We start from the raw sequence: 18,977 nt of genomic DNA on the forward strand, positions 1-18,977 counted from the left end.
TATCAATTCAACTATATTCATCTACCTTTCATATTGTGTTCTTATATTTTATTTTTTTTTTTAGTTTAAAAAGTTTGAGATTTTGAGTTTATTTATTTTGAGAGAAAGAGAGAGAGAGACAGAGGCAGAGATACAGGGAGACAGAATCTCAAGCAGGCTCCGTGCTGTCAGCATGGAGCCCGATGTGGGGCTCAATCTCACCAACTCCAAGATCACGCCCTGAGCCAAAATCCAAGAATTGGATGCTCAACCAACTGAGCCACCCAGGCACCCCTGGGAAATATATTCTCAATTTCAGTACACATATATATTCCTCAGTAGAAAGGGACTCTAGAGACTTTTTGAGAAAAGTTTTGTTCCTAACAATCATATAATTCATTTGATCAGCTATTAGGAAGTCTAATAAATAGTTTCATACAGAATAATCACGACTTTCTTTGGTTTGGTCATCTTATTTTTTTTTGTCTAATTCCCTTGTTTCTTGAATTTTATTTGATGCTTAAATGGTTCAGTTTAGTACAATTTTAAAATAAATTGCCTCAAAACTTCTTTTTGTAAATAGACAGTATAAAAAAATAGTTCTGGCTACCATTAATATGTCAGCTTCTGTTTTGATGTTTAAATTGAAAGTGAAATGTGGAGAAAACCAAGCATTAACCCTCATTGGATTATGTATGCTCTCATAAATAATATATTTTTAAAACATAGAAATGTTTATGTTTTTTCAGACTCCACATATCTACTGTTTTACATAATCCATTTCCCAAAATAATAGGTGGTGTATTTTGGAAGCATGAGGCAATGGAAATGATTATCATTTCTGTTTTTAATCAATGGTGGGGCTTTCTACAAGTCACTAAATCTTTCCTGGATTTGTAAAATGCAAGAGTTGTACTGAATACTCTCTGAGATTTTTCATCTTTCAGACTGTCCAAATGTAAGATTTATTTAATGCATTTTACTAGTTAGACAATTTGGGTTTGATACTTTAATTTGGGACATCTATTTTAATTTGATGGGAAAATTTGTAAACTAGATATACAAAAGTGAGTGATTCCCTGTTCTTGAATCTTTAGTTATTATCTGAATATTAAGACTATATGGCCTTCAACGTACATAGTACTGTAGCTATAGTCAAATCAGACCAGCATTTGCTATGACAGAGAATTTTTGCTGGTGATGTTTCTTTTTGCCCACTACTAAGAAACTGATTATATTTCTCTTGCTTTTTTGTTATTTTTCATATTATGTTACATTTTCATATTTTGCTCTGGATACATTACATGTTCATACCGTTGTCTCAGATGACATTTTCTAAGGACTTTTTGAAATTTCTTGGCGATTTTTAGTGTATATGCTATCTTTTCTAAAGTCAGAATTTTTAAAAAAATTTATTTATTTATTTTGACAGAGAGAGAGCCAGTACACCCAAGTGTGAGTGGGGGTGGGGGAGAGAAAGAGAGGGGGAGAGAGAGAGAGAGAGAGAGAGAGAGAGAATCCCAAGCAGTCCCTGCACTGTCAGCACAGAGCCTGATGTGGGGCTTGAACTCAGAAACCATGAGATCATGATCTGAGCCAAAATCAAGAGTTGGATGCTTAACTGACTAAGCCACCCAGGTGCCCCTAAAGTCAGAATTTCTGCTTGTATTCCTGAAATTGGCTGGAATCAACTGTACCTGTGGGTCTGATGGCATTGAAGTGAATTGGAGGTTTGTCTTAAGGAGAATCGGTATCCCCCTTGATGAGTGTTATTATAAGGGAATCAAACTAGTGGTAACTAACTTTTTCAGAGGTTAGAAGAGCTGCTTTTGATGTCAAGGAAAGTTCAGTGGAATTTAGACTTTCAAGGTCCCGATTCCAATTCTCTCCTGTCTAGTCAGAAATAGACTTTGATCCCAAAGACTTTGTAATTCTGTATTCTCTGATAATGTTCTATTGAAGCAATATTTGTCTATTGAAGTATGTTCTTAATTTAGATAATTGTATATAATTATTTAAGAAAATTTGACCATGAATTTGACCATAGATTACCATCCAATACAGATGAAAATTTCCCATCTCTGAGTCTTTTCCTGGAATATACCACTCTTGATGCCTAATATAGTAGCAACACCAAACTATTCTAGGTATTTCAAGCAGAAAAGGATTTAGCACAGGGTATACGAATTTTCCAAAACTGTTGGAAAGATTAGAGGACTAAAGGTCAAGAAAGCCCACTGCTATACTTCAGAAAATCAAGATATTTGGGTATCACAAAGAATTTATACCCATACACTAAGAGTAGTTCTAGTTAGGTTTTTGGAAGGAGCAAAATTAGATGGGTTTGTTCAACCCACCATCTTTATCCAAAAGTGCTTTAAAAGACTTTCTTCATCTGGTTTTGGTGACACTGTATTCTCCTGAGTGCAGTCATAGTTCATTCCATGTTCAACCCCTTATACTTTTTAAGCATTGCTGAATCATTCGTCAGTTTTTACATCTTTCATTTCCTGGGGATATTATTGTTTGAGTGCATATTTGTTAATTTTCACCCGCATGTAGCAATGCTTATGCATATGATCAGTAAATTAGGAATTCTTTTATTTTTTTTTTTATAACTTAAGTTCCTATAGATCACATCCTCATTCTACATGAGTATTATAGACTTATTTCTGAAGTAATTCAGGTAATGATTCTTTTAGATAGAATTTTTTTACATGATGTTGACATTTCTTATATAATTTTTACTTGTTTTAATATCCTAGTTACAATTTTCTCTTTTTCTATGATTTTTCTGGAAATAAAATAATAAGGCTATAATTATGGAATCCTCAGATAACATTGATTGTCTCAGTAGCTATTAAAAAATAATTAGTACATAGTACTATTGCTTTTCTTTTTAAACAAAAACAGTATTGTTTTAATGATTTAAACCTCACGATCCCATCCTTCATGTTATTATGAGTCAACACCAGGGAACTCAAATTATGAAGAAACATCATTAAGCTTGATATAAACTCAAACCCTGAAATCCATGTCAGAAAATACGTTACCTTCTTGCTCAACCAATGGAGGTAATTGAATATCATCTAAAATATGGTTGAATAAGAAAGATTTCTCTTGATTAGTATTTAACTGCTCTTTTCCATAAGGTAACCCAGAACAAGATGTTTGGCTCCAATTATCAGGGTAGAAATTGCTTATGCAAATCAATGTAAGGCAATGAGGTGTGGATAAAAAGCAAAAGGGAAATATCATTATTATTGGTTTGTGCTCATAAAACTCTGACAGCCTGAAGGTAATGACAGGCACAAAGCCAGAGGGATTGTTAGTAGCAACAACATACTCAATAACTTGTGTTCCAGTGAGAAGTTATATGTTAACATGTGTACACAGGATTTTTATTCGATAACTTCCGGCTTGCATTTGTGAGAGAGTGTCTACTCCCTTGCATGTAGATTTTTCAGAAAAATGAAAAGTCATAAAATAATAGAGGAAGAGAGACAGTGTGTCGAAGATAATTTCCTTTCTGAAGAGACAGTATTGTGTTTTCATCCAGATGGTAGCTGAATCATGCTTAATGTAAAATGAATAACCACAGACAGTTTTTGCTCAGATTTCTCTATGTTTCACTTAAATCACTGTGCAGTTTTAGAATTACTATAGATAGAAAGGTTAACACTTCATGATAATTTGTTGTGATCACTCAATACCATACGATAATGATGTTATCATTGCTGGTGGTTTTAATCATTGGATTTGACCTAATTATCATTTAATTTATTAAAGACCTAACTACAAAGCTAAAATTAATGAGAATGTTAGATAGAAAAAAATTAATTATAAGGAAATATTCCATGGATTTGAGAATCAAGAATACTATCTCCAATAAAAAACAAATAGTTTAAACATTCAGTAGCAATAGTTATTCATATTTCTCAGTCAGTATGAAATAATCTCTATTCATCTGTTTCAATTAATTTATGTACAGCTACTGATTGAATCCTTGTCATTTTGCCCTGAGTTAAATGTTGTTAACTGACCACTGTAACCATCTAGCATGAACTAAAAAGCCTTTATTATTAACGACATATACCTCTGTTTGGTCATCCTGCAGGCGTTTACGAAGCTCAACAGGAAGTTTTAGAAAGTTATATTCATTGGTTTTCTCTTACCTGTTATTTAAGGGCTTAAGATATTTTATATATTTTAGCTAAGAACAGTTGGTTTTATAAAGTGATATTTAAGATAACTTTATTTATGGGACACCTGGGTGACCCGGTTGGCTAAACATCAACATCAGCTCAGGTCACGATCTTACAGTTTGGGAGTTGGAGCCCACAGAGTGTCAGGCTCTGTGATGACAGCTGATATCCCGGAGACTGCTTTGTATTCTGTGCCTCCTTCTCTCTCTGCCCCTTCCCTGATTGTGCTCTCTCTCTCTCTCTCTCTCTCTCAGAAATAAACATAAAAAATTAAGATAACTTTATTTAAAATGTATCTGTGAAACTATTAGACACATTTTGTTGATGAGTATGTATATTCATATGCTGTTATGTGTGTAAATGCACACCAGTCTTTAATATACACACCCGTGGGTACATCTGTCTGCAAAATGCCAATCAGTCCTTGAAGACTCTACATTTGATCAGATTGCTAGTTCAGGATACAATAAACTTACCTTAGAGGCATTTTTTTTTCCCTCTAACCTATTTAACTCTTGCATGAGCAGTTTCCTTTCTTTTCCTTCAATCATTTCTTTTTCTTTTATGGGCCCTTTTCAGAACCTTCACGTAATAGCCTAGAACTACATATTTGGCAATGTAGTCAATGTTGTTGTGAAAAGAACCCTCCTAAATTTGGAAGATGGTTTTTCTTATTACTCATATTTTTATAATTGTTTGGTGATGCTACTACATAGTTTAATACTAGGCGTACCATAATATTTTAATATATTTAGCTTTTTCCTTATTTGGGACCATCTAGATCACTTTCCAGTTTTTGTTAAACAGCACCATAATGGTCTTTAAATTATAGATCTTCCTATTATATTTTAGTTGTCTCTTCATATCAATTTCTGGAATCATGTTATCAATTTTTCTTCTAAAATGTTAAGCCAATATGTAGGAGTAGGCATAAAGTTTGAAAGCTCTCTTTTTATAATACACTAAGCAAACAGCATTGGATCCTATTTTCAAAATAATTTTCTTACTAATTTACTAAGTAAAAGATTACCCAATTGCTATTTCAGTGTATATATTTTTATCACAAATGATGTTGAAAACTTCATATATTCTCTTGCATTTCATTCTTTGGTGACATAATCATCCATGTGTTTTACCCATTTGAAGATTGAAGTTTTACTCTCATTTTCATAATTTTGTATAAATGGTTATAAAGTAAAAATAATGAACCATAACATATTTACTACACATTCATTTTCCCCATGATATCTAAATATTTTAATGTTATTGTGAAAAAGCACATGTTATAAATTAGTGGCTTAGGAGGAGTGCCAAAGGTCTCCCCTAAGTTACATATTTGGAAAATGAGTTATAAAAGGTTCAAATGCATTAAAAACATTTGATCTACCTCTTGTTTCTGTCTGTGGAAGAGAGGGCTGTGTGCTAAGATAGCACACAAAGAAATGGTGAATTCATTTGTCATACCGAATCTCATTTCCTTTTGCAATCAGTCTCTTATATTCACCTATTCTCTTCTGCTCAAGGTCTCTCCCAGCGATTATTTTACAGATCATTTTTTACCCTTAAGGGAAATAGCTCATTATAGTGTTAAAATCTTTTCTTAATGCTTTGTGCTAATAAACCAAAATTGTGATTTCACTTCCTGCACCAGCTGTGCTTAGTTTTTATATCCACTGTACATGTTGCTCCCCCATCAGGCATGTCCAGTTATCCTTTTATTCCACACCAACTTATTATATACCCACTCTATGTCAGATGCCACGATAAATACCAAGAATTCAGAGCATGCTGTATACAGCAGATATGGCCCTGATCTCATGAATCATATATAACAGGGTAAGATTGACCCTACGCGGGAAAAAAAAGCAAATACATAGATATTTACTAAATGTGAGAAATGCTGGGAAGGAAAAAATAGAACACTGTGAGAGAACATATGGGCAGATGGGTCAGGCAATTTTAGATTTGGTGTTCAGGAACTCTTTCTCCAGAAGAAGGAATGTATACTGAGGTCTGAAGGTGAGAAAAGGCTGGGGAGGAAGGAGATCATTTTGGAAATATGGAAGGGCCTGCAAGGGGCTGGAGCAGAGAACTAAGTTCAAGGAAAAGAAAGAAACTGGTGTGTCCGAGCAGAGTTAGTAAGGACGAGAGAGAAGGTAGGAGAGGAGGGCAGGAACTAATCACAGAGTGCCAAAGGAGACTGTGCTGAGGAGGTTGGATTTTATTCTGAGTGCAGCGGGATGCTACGATCAATCGGATCAGTTTTAAGCTGGAATGTGATGTGGTTCCATTTGTATTTAAAAGGAGAAAGATTTATGTGATTTGAAGAGAAACCAGAGCATTCCATTTGTATTTAAAGCAGTTATCTGGAAACTTGTAATAACGCACTGGGCTTGGGGCAATCTGCATACCAAGAGAGGAATCAGGTAATAAAATTCGGAAGATATTTGAATATGCAGGTGAGAGATAATGGCAACTTAAATAGCCGGTAGATACACAGAGACATGGGTGGATTCAAAATGTTTCTTTTTAATGTTTATTTAATTATTTTGAGAGAGAGAGAGAGAAAGAGAGAGAGAGAGAGAGCGCCAGCAGGGAGGGGGAAAGAGAATACCAAGCAGGCTCCATGCTGTCAGTGCAGAGCCTGATGTGGGGCTTAATCTCACAAACCAGGAGATCATGACCTGAGCTGAAATCAAAAGTCAGACACTTAACTGACTGAGCCACCCAAGCACCTCCCAAAGTGTTTTTTTGAAGGTAGAATAAGTGGACCAAGGGATAGATTGGATGAAAGATGTGTATGAGAGGTGAGGAAGAAGAGGTACCTAAGTATTATCCTAATGTTTGTGGGTTAAAGGCCTGGGAACAAGCCCTGTGGAGCTGTAACCCTTGGAGGTTGAGAGAAGACGAGTGGCCCAGGGTAGAGACTGATATGGAGCAGCCGGAGAGGCAGGCAGAATACCAAGGGTGTGGTGTCCCCCAAGTCAAGCAAAAAGCTTATTTCAAGATTCAGAAAATGATCAGTGAGGTTAAATGCAGCTGAGAGGTGGAGTAAAGACTGGAAAGTATTTCTTTTGGCAGCTTGCAGATTTATTGATATCCGTGGCATGGATTAAAGAGAAATGTCCGAGTAGAAACATATGTATGTAGCATAAAATTTAAAGAAATTTGCCAAGGAAGGAGATCAGAAAATTAGGGTAGGTAGTTAAAGGGGGATAAGGCTAAGGAAAGTTTTAAAGATGGGGGACTGTTGTACTAGTTGGGCTGGTAGAGAAGGAGTCAGGATGAGAAGAGCATGATAAATGTTAGAGAAGTAAGAGATAACTGGGACATGAGTCCCTAAGACAGTAAAAGAACTCATGTCTGATAGGAGATATACTTCCAGTAAATTTGGGAATTTGGAAATTCTGATGAATTTGATTTTTTCCGTGTTTTTTCAGCCAGGTCAGTAGCTGAAAGTGAGGTAATAGTGGGCCAGAGAGAGGTTTGAAGATTAAGGATTGGGAAGGGAAGGACGGCATGGCTGTTGTATTGAGTGCCTATTTGAGTTAGGGAATTATGAATTTATAATAACACTAAACTGATTGCCTTATTTTCTCCCATGATGCTTAGCAGCATGATGAAGACCTGGAGAAGGCAAATACTTGGATTCATCCAGGATTGGGGTTTCACCACCTAGTGTCCTTGAAGGACAAAGCTGCAAAGGAGACGAGGCTATTTGCTATGAAATGATTAAGATGAGCTATGAAATATAAGCTGGATAATTGGGGAAACAAAAACAGAATCTGATAGACAAATACCTGCCATTGATAAAGAGTCTTAACAAGTATATATGATTTGAACACTGAATAAAAGAAATCCCCGTGCTTCGGAGCATATGGGAAATGTAATTTGTCCTTGTTGAATTCTCCTAATGTCATGCCCGTTAATATGGGGATATCCCAGGGAACTTTTTCAGTCCAGAGCATATGATGAAGAGCCCTTTGTTCTTCTCTACACTGATATACTGTCATACTGATTTCCTGGAGTGGGTTGATCAGTAAATGGGAAAGAAGTGAGATAGCATTTGTTGCTTGAATGTTTGGTATATACCTTGTCGAAGCTTTGTCTTTGTGGTCACCTAAATGTTAGTGTTTTTGCTGTTTTAGTGCCAACGTAGGTATGGCTATTTTGTGCCGAGGGGCACTAATGAGTGCTTCTATTTCATGAGCCACCCTAAGTCACAAGCAACCAGTGGCTTGTCACCTGAGCAGAGCTTGGTGAAAAATAGGGCACTAGACTGCACAACTCAGGAGCCCTCCAGGTCTCTTTCTTTTTCCAGACCTGGGAGGAGAAAGGTTTCTAAGCTTTCCTCAAACCTAAAAAACTGTGGCCTTAATTTTTTTCTTGCACTTTTACTTTTTAGTATATGTGCTGCCGAAGCGAGCATGCACTTTTACTTTTAAAAAAAAATCCCTTAGGGCAGCTGGATGGCTCAGTTGGTTAAACATCTGACATTTGATTTTGGCTCAGGTCATGACCTCACGGTTTTGTGGGTTTGAGCCCCGCATCAGACTCTGCGCTGGTGGTGTGGAGCCTGCTTGGGATTCTCTCTCTCTCTCTCTCTCTCTCTCTCTGCCCCTCCCCTGCTAACCCTTTCTCTGTCTTTCTCAAAATAAATAAATAAACTTAAAAAAAAAATCCCTTTAAGCACTACCTTCCTTCCAGGTTGTCCATATAATTTCCCTCCCTTGAGTCACTAGGACATTTTGACTTCTGGAGGTGAGGCTGAAGATGTTGACTCTAGGTACCCCCCACCCCCACCCCTTGAGCTTGGTCTTAAAATAGCTAACATGTCTTGGGTTCTTATGTGGCAGGCATTTTTTCTAAGAGCTTTACTTGTTTTATGTCATTTTCTGTGCACAGTCTTCTCAAGTATTATATTATCTACCCTTTCCAGTAGAAGAAATTAAAGTTTAGAGAAAATAGATACCTTACTCAAGATCACATGACTGATAAGGATCAGCCTGAATTCCTATTTAGTTTTCTAAATACACACACACTTCTTTATCAATTGAGTTGCATTTTTTTTTTCTCAACTAGTCACCAGCACTAGGTCTGAGTGAGTAAAGGAGTGGAAGTGAGGAACTCCATGTACGAACCCTATAGTCCATGAGCATCTTGATTTACAAAAGGCAGTGTATTTTTACCAGTAAGAAAATAGTTTATTTTGTGAGCTTGTTGTGGTCAAAGTCCCTTACCAGGGCATTCAGGAAAAGCAATTCACAAACTTCAGTTTTACCAATAGATTCATTTTGTGTCTCAATAATATTTCAAGCTAGCAGCAGAAGTGAGAGGTGGGGATATTTTTCAGTACCCCAGCACACCCCTATAGACTTACATTCACACTATTTCACTAACAGGTGTAGGACCCTGTCAGCTTGTTCCAGAATGTACAAATCCAGCAATGGCAATATTACACCTCTGGTGATGCTCTTGCATGTTGAGGCATTGATGGCATGATATGTAATTACTAAATAAGAGATCTGTGAAAAGAAAACTGAAGTGAGAATATGCCATTGTCTATAATTGAAGACAAACAAACAAACAAGTCTTTTATGTGCTAGCAAGTTGTTTTGATTTAAAATTTTCTGATTTTCTGGTACATTCTGCAATTCTTTAAAAAAGTATACTGCTTTTACATAATTATACGGATTATTATTATATTATATTATTACATTATATTATATTATATTATATATTACATATTATATTATATTATATTATATCATATGGATTTTTAAAATAATGTAAATTGCCTTTTTCTTCCTAGGAAAATATATGAATACTCCTATATCTAAGTAAGTAACTTCTAAAAAGTAAATCTAGGTGAAACACACATTAAACAAATCAAAATCAAAATGGCATGTAAACAGTGATATGTTATTTTCAGGCATTTTGTTCTACCTGTTCAAATAACTTTCTTTCCTAAATACCTCTTGTTTTTTACTGTGTCTGGTGGCCAGATACTCCTGTACCTTGAAAAGTTTGTGGTGGTTCCTTTTTTTCTGGGTTTCCTTCTTAGAAACTTGTTATAATTTAATAATAAAGGTTTAATAATTATTCATATCTTTTCATCCTTGGTTCTTATCTACTAGAATAAAATGTAAACATTCTTTTATTTTGCATATAATGCTTTTCCAGTGCTTTGCTACTCATTTTTACTTAATATCACAATTTCCAGCCAGTTTTCAGTTATGAACCAAAATAATATTTTGATCTGTAGTCTAGCTTTCTTGTGTGTTAGTTGGTCATCTGTCCCTGGTTTGGTGTCTTTGCTACTGTTTCTCAAGGTCAGGGAATGTAGAAACATCCTCTGAAGTGCATGGCCCAGGCTTCAAATGGGTTTTATCCAATCCTTGTATGACATTGCTATGATCTGGAAGCTTTTAATCTCCTTCCTTCCTTCCTTCCTTCCTTCCTTCCTTCCTTCCTTCCTTCCTTCCTTTTTCTTTCTTTCTTTCTTTCTTTCTTTCTTTCTTTCTTTCTTTCTTTCTTTCTTTCTCTTTCTTCTAATGTTTATTTATTTTTGAGAGAGAGAGAGACAGAGATGGAGACGGAGACAGAGAGACAGAGCACAGTTGGAGGAGGGGCAGAGAGAGAGGGAGATACAGAATCTGAAGCAGGCTCCAGGCTCTGCGCTGTCAGCACAGAAAATGACACGGGGCTCGAACTCACGAGCTGTGAGATCATGACTAGAGCGGAAGTCAGACGCTTAACCTACTAAGCCACCCAGGCGCCCCTAATCTGCTTTCTTATTGCCCATGGCTCCCTTTGAAATCACCCTACTCTAATACACAGACTTACAAATATTTAATTTTTGAGGTTTAGGTTTTCAGGTTAAAAGCTCCTACTCTAGAAGCTTTAAGACAATGGTTTAGCTTAGTTTTATTTTTTGTTGTTGTTACTCCCTTGTGAACTTTTGTCTGTGGAACTTGTATACTTTTTCTCCAATCTTTTCATCTGCCTCTTTTTTTTCTTTTTTAACCTAAGTATCTACCTCCTTCCCTTCATACCTACTGTTTATAACACAGTGAAAGCCTAGAAGATTTATTCAATAAAACCATGTGTTCTTTGCTTTCCATTTTGCCTAAGTTGGATGAGAGAGTTTCTACTTTTCTTTCTGAGGTTGCCAGGAAAATTTAAGATATTTGGATTTGTTTTGATTATATCCCCCATTAGTGTTGTATCAGTCAGGGTTTGGGGTTTGAAGCCACAGAGACAAACTCTGGCTAAGTTAGGCAAAAAGGAATTTATTGGAAGGGTATGGGGTAGCCCTTGGAATCATTGGGAAGGCTGGAGCATCAGGCTTACAAAATGTGTGGTAGGAACTAAAGGGGACTCAAATTAAGAAACCTTACCAAGGTCCTGCCAGGGGAATGTCTGGTTCAGCTGCTACCATTAGCATGGATGCCTCTGGACCCTCAGCGTCACCATCCCAGGGGATCATCTTTCAATTGTTCCTGCTTCTTTGCATTGGTCCTGCAGGATTCACAGTCCTGGGATGAAGTATCTACTTGCCTGAGGCCAGGGCACACGTGCATCCTTTAGCTGCCAGGGAGCATGGGGAAGGGAGTATTTACTATTTTGTCCCTTCCGCTGCCAGTAGGAGGTGGAGCCCTCACCTTCCTGCAGGATTCCATGGTGAGTTATTGCCCCTATATAAACGTGGTGTTTAAATGCTGGAAAGCCCAAAGAATGACAAATGCCCACTACAAATTTTTGAGGTACAATTATTCTTAATAGAAAGGAACAGTATTTCAAACTCTTGCTTCAACCCTCTTGTCACATAGTCAGAAAAATCAATGCCTGAATTTACCTGGCATTTCCCAGACTAGTCTTACAAGTACAAGGGCTTCTACTTCCCAGTGTCACTGAGGCCCAGACTTGCCTCTCTTATCTCATTGGAGAAAACACAGGACTGGGTCCTGCCTTGTGCAGTCCCAGAGCAATACCCCCTAAAGCTGCATTAACACATTTCCACTAGAGCACAGGATGTGATTCTGACAAATGGGAATCACAGAGAGTTTGATGCAGGAATGGAGAGGAAGCTTTCATTATTATTTTTATTTATTTTATTTGTTAAGGTTTTGTTTATTTTGAGAGAGAGAATATCCCAAGCAGGGATTCGACGCGGGGCTCAAACTCACAAATCGTGAAATCGTGACCTGAGCTGAAATGAAGTCAGATGCTTAAGCGACTGAGCCAGTCAGGCATCCCAAGAAGTTTTCCTGATTCTTAAAAAGAGATTCTCAGGAAGAAATTCTGTTTCCTCTGTGCAATGTCATGTCTGAATGTGATGGTTGGGATTACTTGTACAATCTAACCGCAAAATTGAGGATGAAGGCAAAACACAGGTAAAGGTGGGGCCAAACAATTTCTGGAGGAAAAGAGCTGCAGCTGTGGTACCTTCTCTGATAATAGGAAAGAATAAATCTTGTCATTAAAAAGGTCATTCTAGGGTGGATTTTTTTTTTTTGTAATTTGCAGCTAAACATATATAAACCGGTCCATATATCTTTGGTTTTTAATAAACTGTCTTTCTGTGTCCTGAGGAATAAATCCTTTGTGCAGTTTGTCCTCTGTTTCCATGTGCTAAAGGGCTCATTACTAGGAGTGCACAATTATTCCATGTAAACATATTAAAAGATAATAGTGATTTCCTTCCTCAGCTCACCTTTTCCTTTTCTCCCTATTTACTTATTAGTCCCGTTGGCTTTTGTGCATGACTGATTGTGGATCATGTCACTTGTTAGCAAAAAAAGTAAAATAAAGATGGTCTCATACCCAATAGTTCAGTCTTTTGATGACATCATATGCAATTGCATCTATCAATGCGAGTTATATATCTGACAAATATGCACTGAAATAATAACTTATGTTCTATGTTAGTGTTTAAATATGACATTTTGGAGGAACCTGATGGATATAAGAAATGTCTCTTTACAGTACTGTCAGTTGTTCACAGGGAGGAGGCATATATCCATTCCTGAGAAAAATGGATCAAGCCTGAGTCCCAGAGATTGAGCTGACTTGATGTAGGTGAAAGAGAAAGCATACATAGCGAAGGGCTTGTGCAATGACCTAGAAAAGGGAGAGAGTATGAATAGGCATCTGCAGAAAGCAGGAAGTAGCTAAGTAAGTTGAGGCAGAGAGCAACAAAGTAACAGGTGGGTTATGTGATATGAAGGGAACAGAGCAGGAACGGTGGCAGTGCTAGTCATCCAGAGAGGCTGTCAAATAGGAGGAAGGAAGGGGGAACCTTGAGGGAATAGTGGGGACGTGGATCATCACTTGAATGTGGTGGAAAGGGAGAGAGAGGCATCCAAGAAGATTACTTGGTTGAGGTGGATAGAAGGGTCGTCACTGGAGAAGGGCTGCCAAAAGGAGCTGATATGGGGGAGGACAGTGAGTTCAGCTTTGAGAAGCTCTTAGTCATCTGTGGAGCATCTAGCAGATATTGGGTTGGGTCAGCCGTTGTGTGCACAGGTATGGGGTTTGGACATGGGCTGGAGTCTCTGAGTTCCACTGTTCTGATTTATTAGATGATGAAGATGATGTTTACCCCATAAATGTCATGGGATTGAATGAGATAAAATATAAAGCAATTCACACAGCACTATAAAAAGGAGGCAAATATAATTGTTTTCATTGCTCTGTTATTTGGTTATTACCGTCAGTGATGCTTTTCCTTCAGTTACTCTGTTTCCAGCCAGTAGGCTGAAATGATTACAAAGATTATGGCAGCTTATTTCTACTGAATACTTAACTGTATTCTAGACACTCTTTTCTAATTCTGTACAGATATTAAAACATTTATTCCTAGAATAACCCTATGAAACAAGGACTTTTATTATCCCCATTTTATAGGTGTGAACATAGGCATGGAGAAGTTAAGCAACTTGCCAAATCATGTAGCTAGGGAGTGTTGGGGTGTGGACTTGAACAAAGATAGTCAGACTTCCATTCTTGCACTTTATGTGTCAGAATATACTTTTGCTAAATGGGCCTTTAACTTTTAATCAGTTTTGTCCCCTAAGCATATTCTAGCAGTTATCTTTGTTCTTTTCAACAACTCTACTATTTCTGAGAACCCTCAATTCCTTTCACAGTTAATATTAAAACCCTTTCCTACTTTGTATCATAATGCCAAGCCTGTTGCAGAGTGACTTTCATACACATGCCTATAAACATCAATTTCCATTTCATATTTGTAACTCCAGCCATCTTCATATTCATCAACTTGTAGATTTGAAAGGAACTTAAAATCTTCTTATTTAATTGCATACCACATGTTTGAATTCATCTTGTCAGGTAGTTTTTGTACCAAGACTCCTACAGTTTCAGTCACAGAAACTGTCTTCCCCAAATCACATCTGAGTATCTGCCATTGTATTCAGTAACCTTTTCTCCACCACTGTTTCCCCAGCACATGAAAGCTACCAGCACTTGAGAAGTACACCTTATGTTTTGTGGAATGAATTGATAAAGAAATGATTGATCATCAAAAAAAAAAAAAAACCAAGAACAAAACAAAACCACAACCACATTTACGATTCTGTAATTTTCTTTGTAATTTGACAAGGACAAAACAAAATTTCCTTAATTTAAAATATGATTATTTTCATGCAAGAGGAAGGTTAAAACAACTAAGGAAAACACTTGGGGTTTTCTATTTTTTTGGAAAAAAGAGTTGACATATGTAGAATTCCAGTAACACCTGAAGATTGGAACTGCCGAGAATCCAAGAAGACGCTTTCTGCCCTGAATTCTGAGGCAAGCAAGTCAGAGCTGCTTCCTAAGCCTGAATAATTGCCATTTTAGCCTGCTTGAAATGTAAATTTGAGCTTTATTCTGAATTGGGGAGGGAACCAAGAACTTGAGTTGAGGATCACTATTGGGTCAAGGTCAACTCATAATGTGAACAGTTGGTCTGTCTGTGAAGAGATTCTTGTAGTTATGTATTAGACCTTTCGAGATCCATGGAGTATTCCTTTGTTTCCTCTTTGGGATTATCCTAACAACACTATCCATAAACCAAATCCAAGAAATAAATAGTTCTATTTTGATACATTTTATTATTGCATCACTAAAATAAAACTCAAATTTATGTTTCATAATTCCCATTGTTCCAAAATTTATTCATTTAAGTACTAAAAAAGCATAAAAGATAATTGTGACAGTTAAATCTCAAATAACTTATTTAAATCCTGGTCCCTGAGTTCTAATGGAAAATGACTCATATGGCATATTCAAAGCCAAAGTGGAATTCAGATTGGTTATTCAGGGTTGCATTTTTTTTCAATAAAGTTATTCATAACACCTGATGACGGTGATGGATTTGTGGTTGCTAAGTTCGTGTTGGGCACTGCATCTTTAGAGTCTGATTAAGTGGGAGTTGCCATTTGCTGTGCTGTGAGTTGCCAACAAAGCTGAATCTGTCACAGGTGCTACAATTTGTATTTCAGAAAAATTTCTTCCCCAAGTTTAATTATCCCCAAAGTATTCTACTCTATGTAAAATACTGAAAAGAGTCAGCAAGTTCTTTTTTCTCATTTTCAGTACTGTGATGTAAATTAGGATTTTGTCTAGTACCTACATGTTGTAGAGATGATGGAATTTCTAATGGCAGGGCCCCTCTGTTTTATAATATAAAATACTATTTTCTATTCATTTTTGCTGCTTTGGATTCAGGAAAAGAATAACGCCAGTTAGTCATAACTAAATAACGTATTCAGAGTGACATAAACCATGCTTCGTAGAAGGGAACAGGCATGAAGTAGATAGAAAATGTGTAGATTTAACTACTAATGATGGAAACTGGGAAATGAGAAGTCCTACGCTCAAAAATATTAAGTGTAGGATTGACTATTTCTTATTAAATATTAATATATGTTTCAAACTCATGGAAATAAGTGTGTATCATTTTTTGTATGAGGCAGCCTGCCCTTTGCAGAGAGACTAGGGAGCTGGACGTGTTTTGGAGACGGTCATCACTCACTCTTTCAGCAAAGCAACTTGTCTTCACATCAGCGTATATCAGTCAGGCTTCTGCTGTTATTTTTTCTTTTCCATAAGACAGTTCCTTTTTTTATCCCCCCAACATTTCAACAGGAAGTCCTGATGGGGAAGTGTCTTCTAAATATTTCAATGCAGAGATAGTTTCTTTAAAATTGCCCGAGGTTTATTTGGTAGATTAGAGAAAGGCCTTTGACCCTGGGAATCCATAAGAAGTGATTATGGCTATGAAGATAATTTTTAAGATGGCAGTATTGTTTGGTGACTTGATCAAGAGATATGTTATAGTTAAATCTCTTTGGGATATTTTAAAATGGGATTCTTCATCATTTCCCATGCCTTTCTCTTTGACTTTGTACTAATGCAATTCTAACAAATAGAAATGGTTAATTGAATTGAGAAATAAGTGTGTTTACGGGAAATTGCTCAGCCTTCGAATTGTAATTACAATTTTATATTCTTTGTAGGATTATTTAACCATTCATAAGTATGGCAATGCAGCCAGAAATGATCTCTGGAATACACTATCAGAGGTAAAGTATGGGAAGCTCAAATACCAAAACCTCATCTTGAATATTTGAATTGAGTTTATAAACCATTCATAATTTTTATTGGCACTGACAGTTGTTTTTACTTTTTATATTTCCATTTTACCCATATTGCTTTATCATTTTAATTTTGATACATTATATTATAAAAATAATGGGATTTAAAATTACTTAAACCATAAATGGTAGTAAAAAGTACCTTGCATACTTTCCAGCAAGACAGTACTTCTGAAATACAACATCAATATGGTGTCAGGCCCTTATGTTTGAGAGAAATATTGATGTTAAAGTAGTTTTTTTTCTATAGGTGAATAACAAATATTTAAGTTTGATACTAGACATATTTGGGATACTTAATGATGCTGCAAGTACTTGTTTTAACAATAAACTATGTTTTGTTTTCCATTAAGTAAAAACTTTAATGTTAATAAAGCTTTCATTTATCTGTATGTATAAAGCTTAACTCAAGGCAAGAAGGTTAACTTTACTAACACATTGTATTAGCTTCACTGATTTTACATGTTTTCAAACTTAAGTAAATCATAAAGGTAAAAATAAAAATGGCTCACTGGTAATTATGTTTACAATTCATGTTTATAAAACTAATTTATGCAATTTTGGTTATAAAGGCTTTAAAAAGGAATGGAAAATATGTAAATATACAAGAAGTAATGGATCAGTGGACACTCCAGATGGGTTATCCTGTTATCACCATCTTGGGAAATACAACAGCAGAAAATAGAATAATAATTACCCAACAACATTTTATTTATGACATCCGTGCTAAAACTAAAGCGCTTGAACTTCAGAATACCAGGTACAACACTCCTTTGCATGAAAAAAACAATTGCTTTTATTAGTATGTTTCACTGTGGGTTTTTTAACATTTTGAAAAGAAATGCTGACCACAATTATAAAATGTAAGTGAAATATAGTTTTCATTTCTTTATTTACATGCGGGGTTTTCATTTTGATTCCTCCTTTACTCTCATTTCCAGATATTTTAACCATCAAAATGACAGCATACCAAAATTATTTTGTTTAAGAAGACAGAGTTTAAATTATCATGGTGATTTAGAAAGATATGTGATTTCTTACTTTTCCCTGTAAATGTTTGTTGAATTAAATTCAAGAAAGTTAAGATGCATCAAAGTCAATTAAATGGAATTGAGCAAACTGAGATTTATAAAATAGATGAGAATAGAAACTATCCAGAAAGACTAATTAAAACAAACTAAAACCACAACCAGACTAACTAGTGTCTGAGCCAAAGGAACGCAAACTAGATCCATTTTTAAGTGGTCTAAGTATCAATGCTACTTAGCATCAAAATATGTTCTCTTCCCTCATTTTCAGTGTTTGAAACCATTAAACACACAACATACATAGAATTTTTATTTGTTGTAAACTTTCTTTTCAAACGCTTATTTAATTACTGAAAACAGCACACAGTGCTTCTTTCTCTTCTACTTTGTATTTTCGTATTGTTTTGTGTCTTATTAAAAGCTAAGACAAGGAAAGATAATAGAACTTAAATCAGTTCATTTCATTTTTTAAAAGGTGCCCTGAGACAAGATTGAAGGGGGGGAGACAGAAGGGATGGGGTTTAAAATTAATAAGTAAAGTGAAGTGCTTGGATTAGGTTGGTCATTCTGACTCCCATTACCCTGGGATATTAGAACCCTGATTTTATCATCCACCAATACCTAGGAGGTATGAGGCATGAATTATTTTTTGTTTTTGTTTTTGTTTTAATCTCCAAAAGGAATGGAAATCATTCCCAGGCAGGTTAGTTCCAAGATGGGCTATACGTAGGAGTGATTGAGAAATTCGTGAATGTTTTCTGGTGACTAAATGTGGAATGTCACTCAGGAAAGCATGGTCTTAAATGTCCTGGTCGGCATATATTTTGGCCTTCACCAAACTGCCCTTGCAGCCCAACTGTTTCAGTACAGTATTACCCCACCACACTGTCAGGGCCTGACTCTGTCAACGCCTCTTTACTCAGCCGGATCCCGCACAGCTGCCAAATGCTGCTTTTGGTTGGTCCTCCACCCTCTCTGGCCCTGGGCTAAACCTGCTTAGGCATCAACCCTGGCCTTGCCAGGAAGTACATAAAAACTACTTGACTGTGGCAAAGTTAGAGAGATTTAGGCCATGCCTTTGAGAATGATCAGTCTGACACAAA

At 36.2% G+C, this 18,977-nt stretch overlaps 1 protein-coding gene across 1 annotated transcript in view; it reads left to right on the plus strand.

The window, feature by feature from the left end:
• The window catches only part of TRHDE (thyrotropin releasing hormone degrading enzyme), a 378,788-nt gene that overhangs the window by 270,347 nt on the left and 89,464 nt on the right, over positions 1-18,977 (plus strand). Inside the window, exons 8-9 of the mRNA XM_027071244.2 lie at positions 16,709-16,774; positions 17,419-17,606. Coding sequence (XP_026927045.1) covers positions 16,709-16,774; positions 17,419-17,606 — 254 coding nt within the window. The remainder of the gene's footprint in view (positions 1-16,708; positions 16,775-17,418; positions 17,607-18,977) is intronic.

This window comes from Acinonyx jubatus, chromosome B4 (assembly GCF_027475565.1).
Source record: "Acinonyx jubatus isolate Ajub_Pintada_27869175 chromosome B4, VMU_Ajub_asm_v1.0, whole genome shotgun sequence".
In the NCBI taxonomy this organism is placed as follows: Eukaryota; Metazoa; Chordata; class Mammalia; order Carnivora; family Felidae; genus Acinonyx; species Acinonyx jubatus.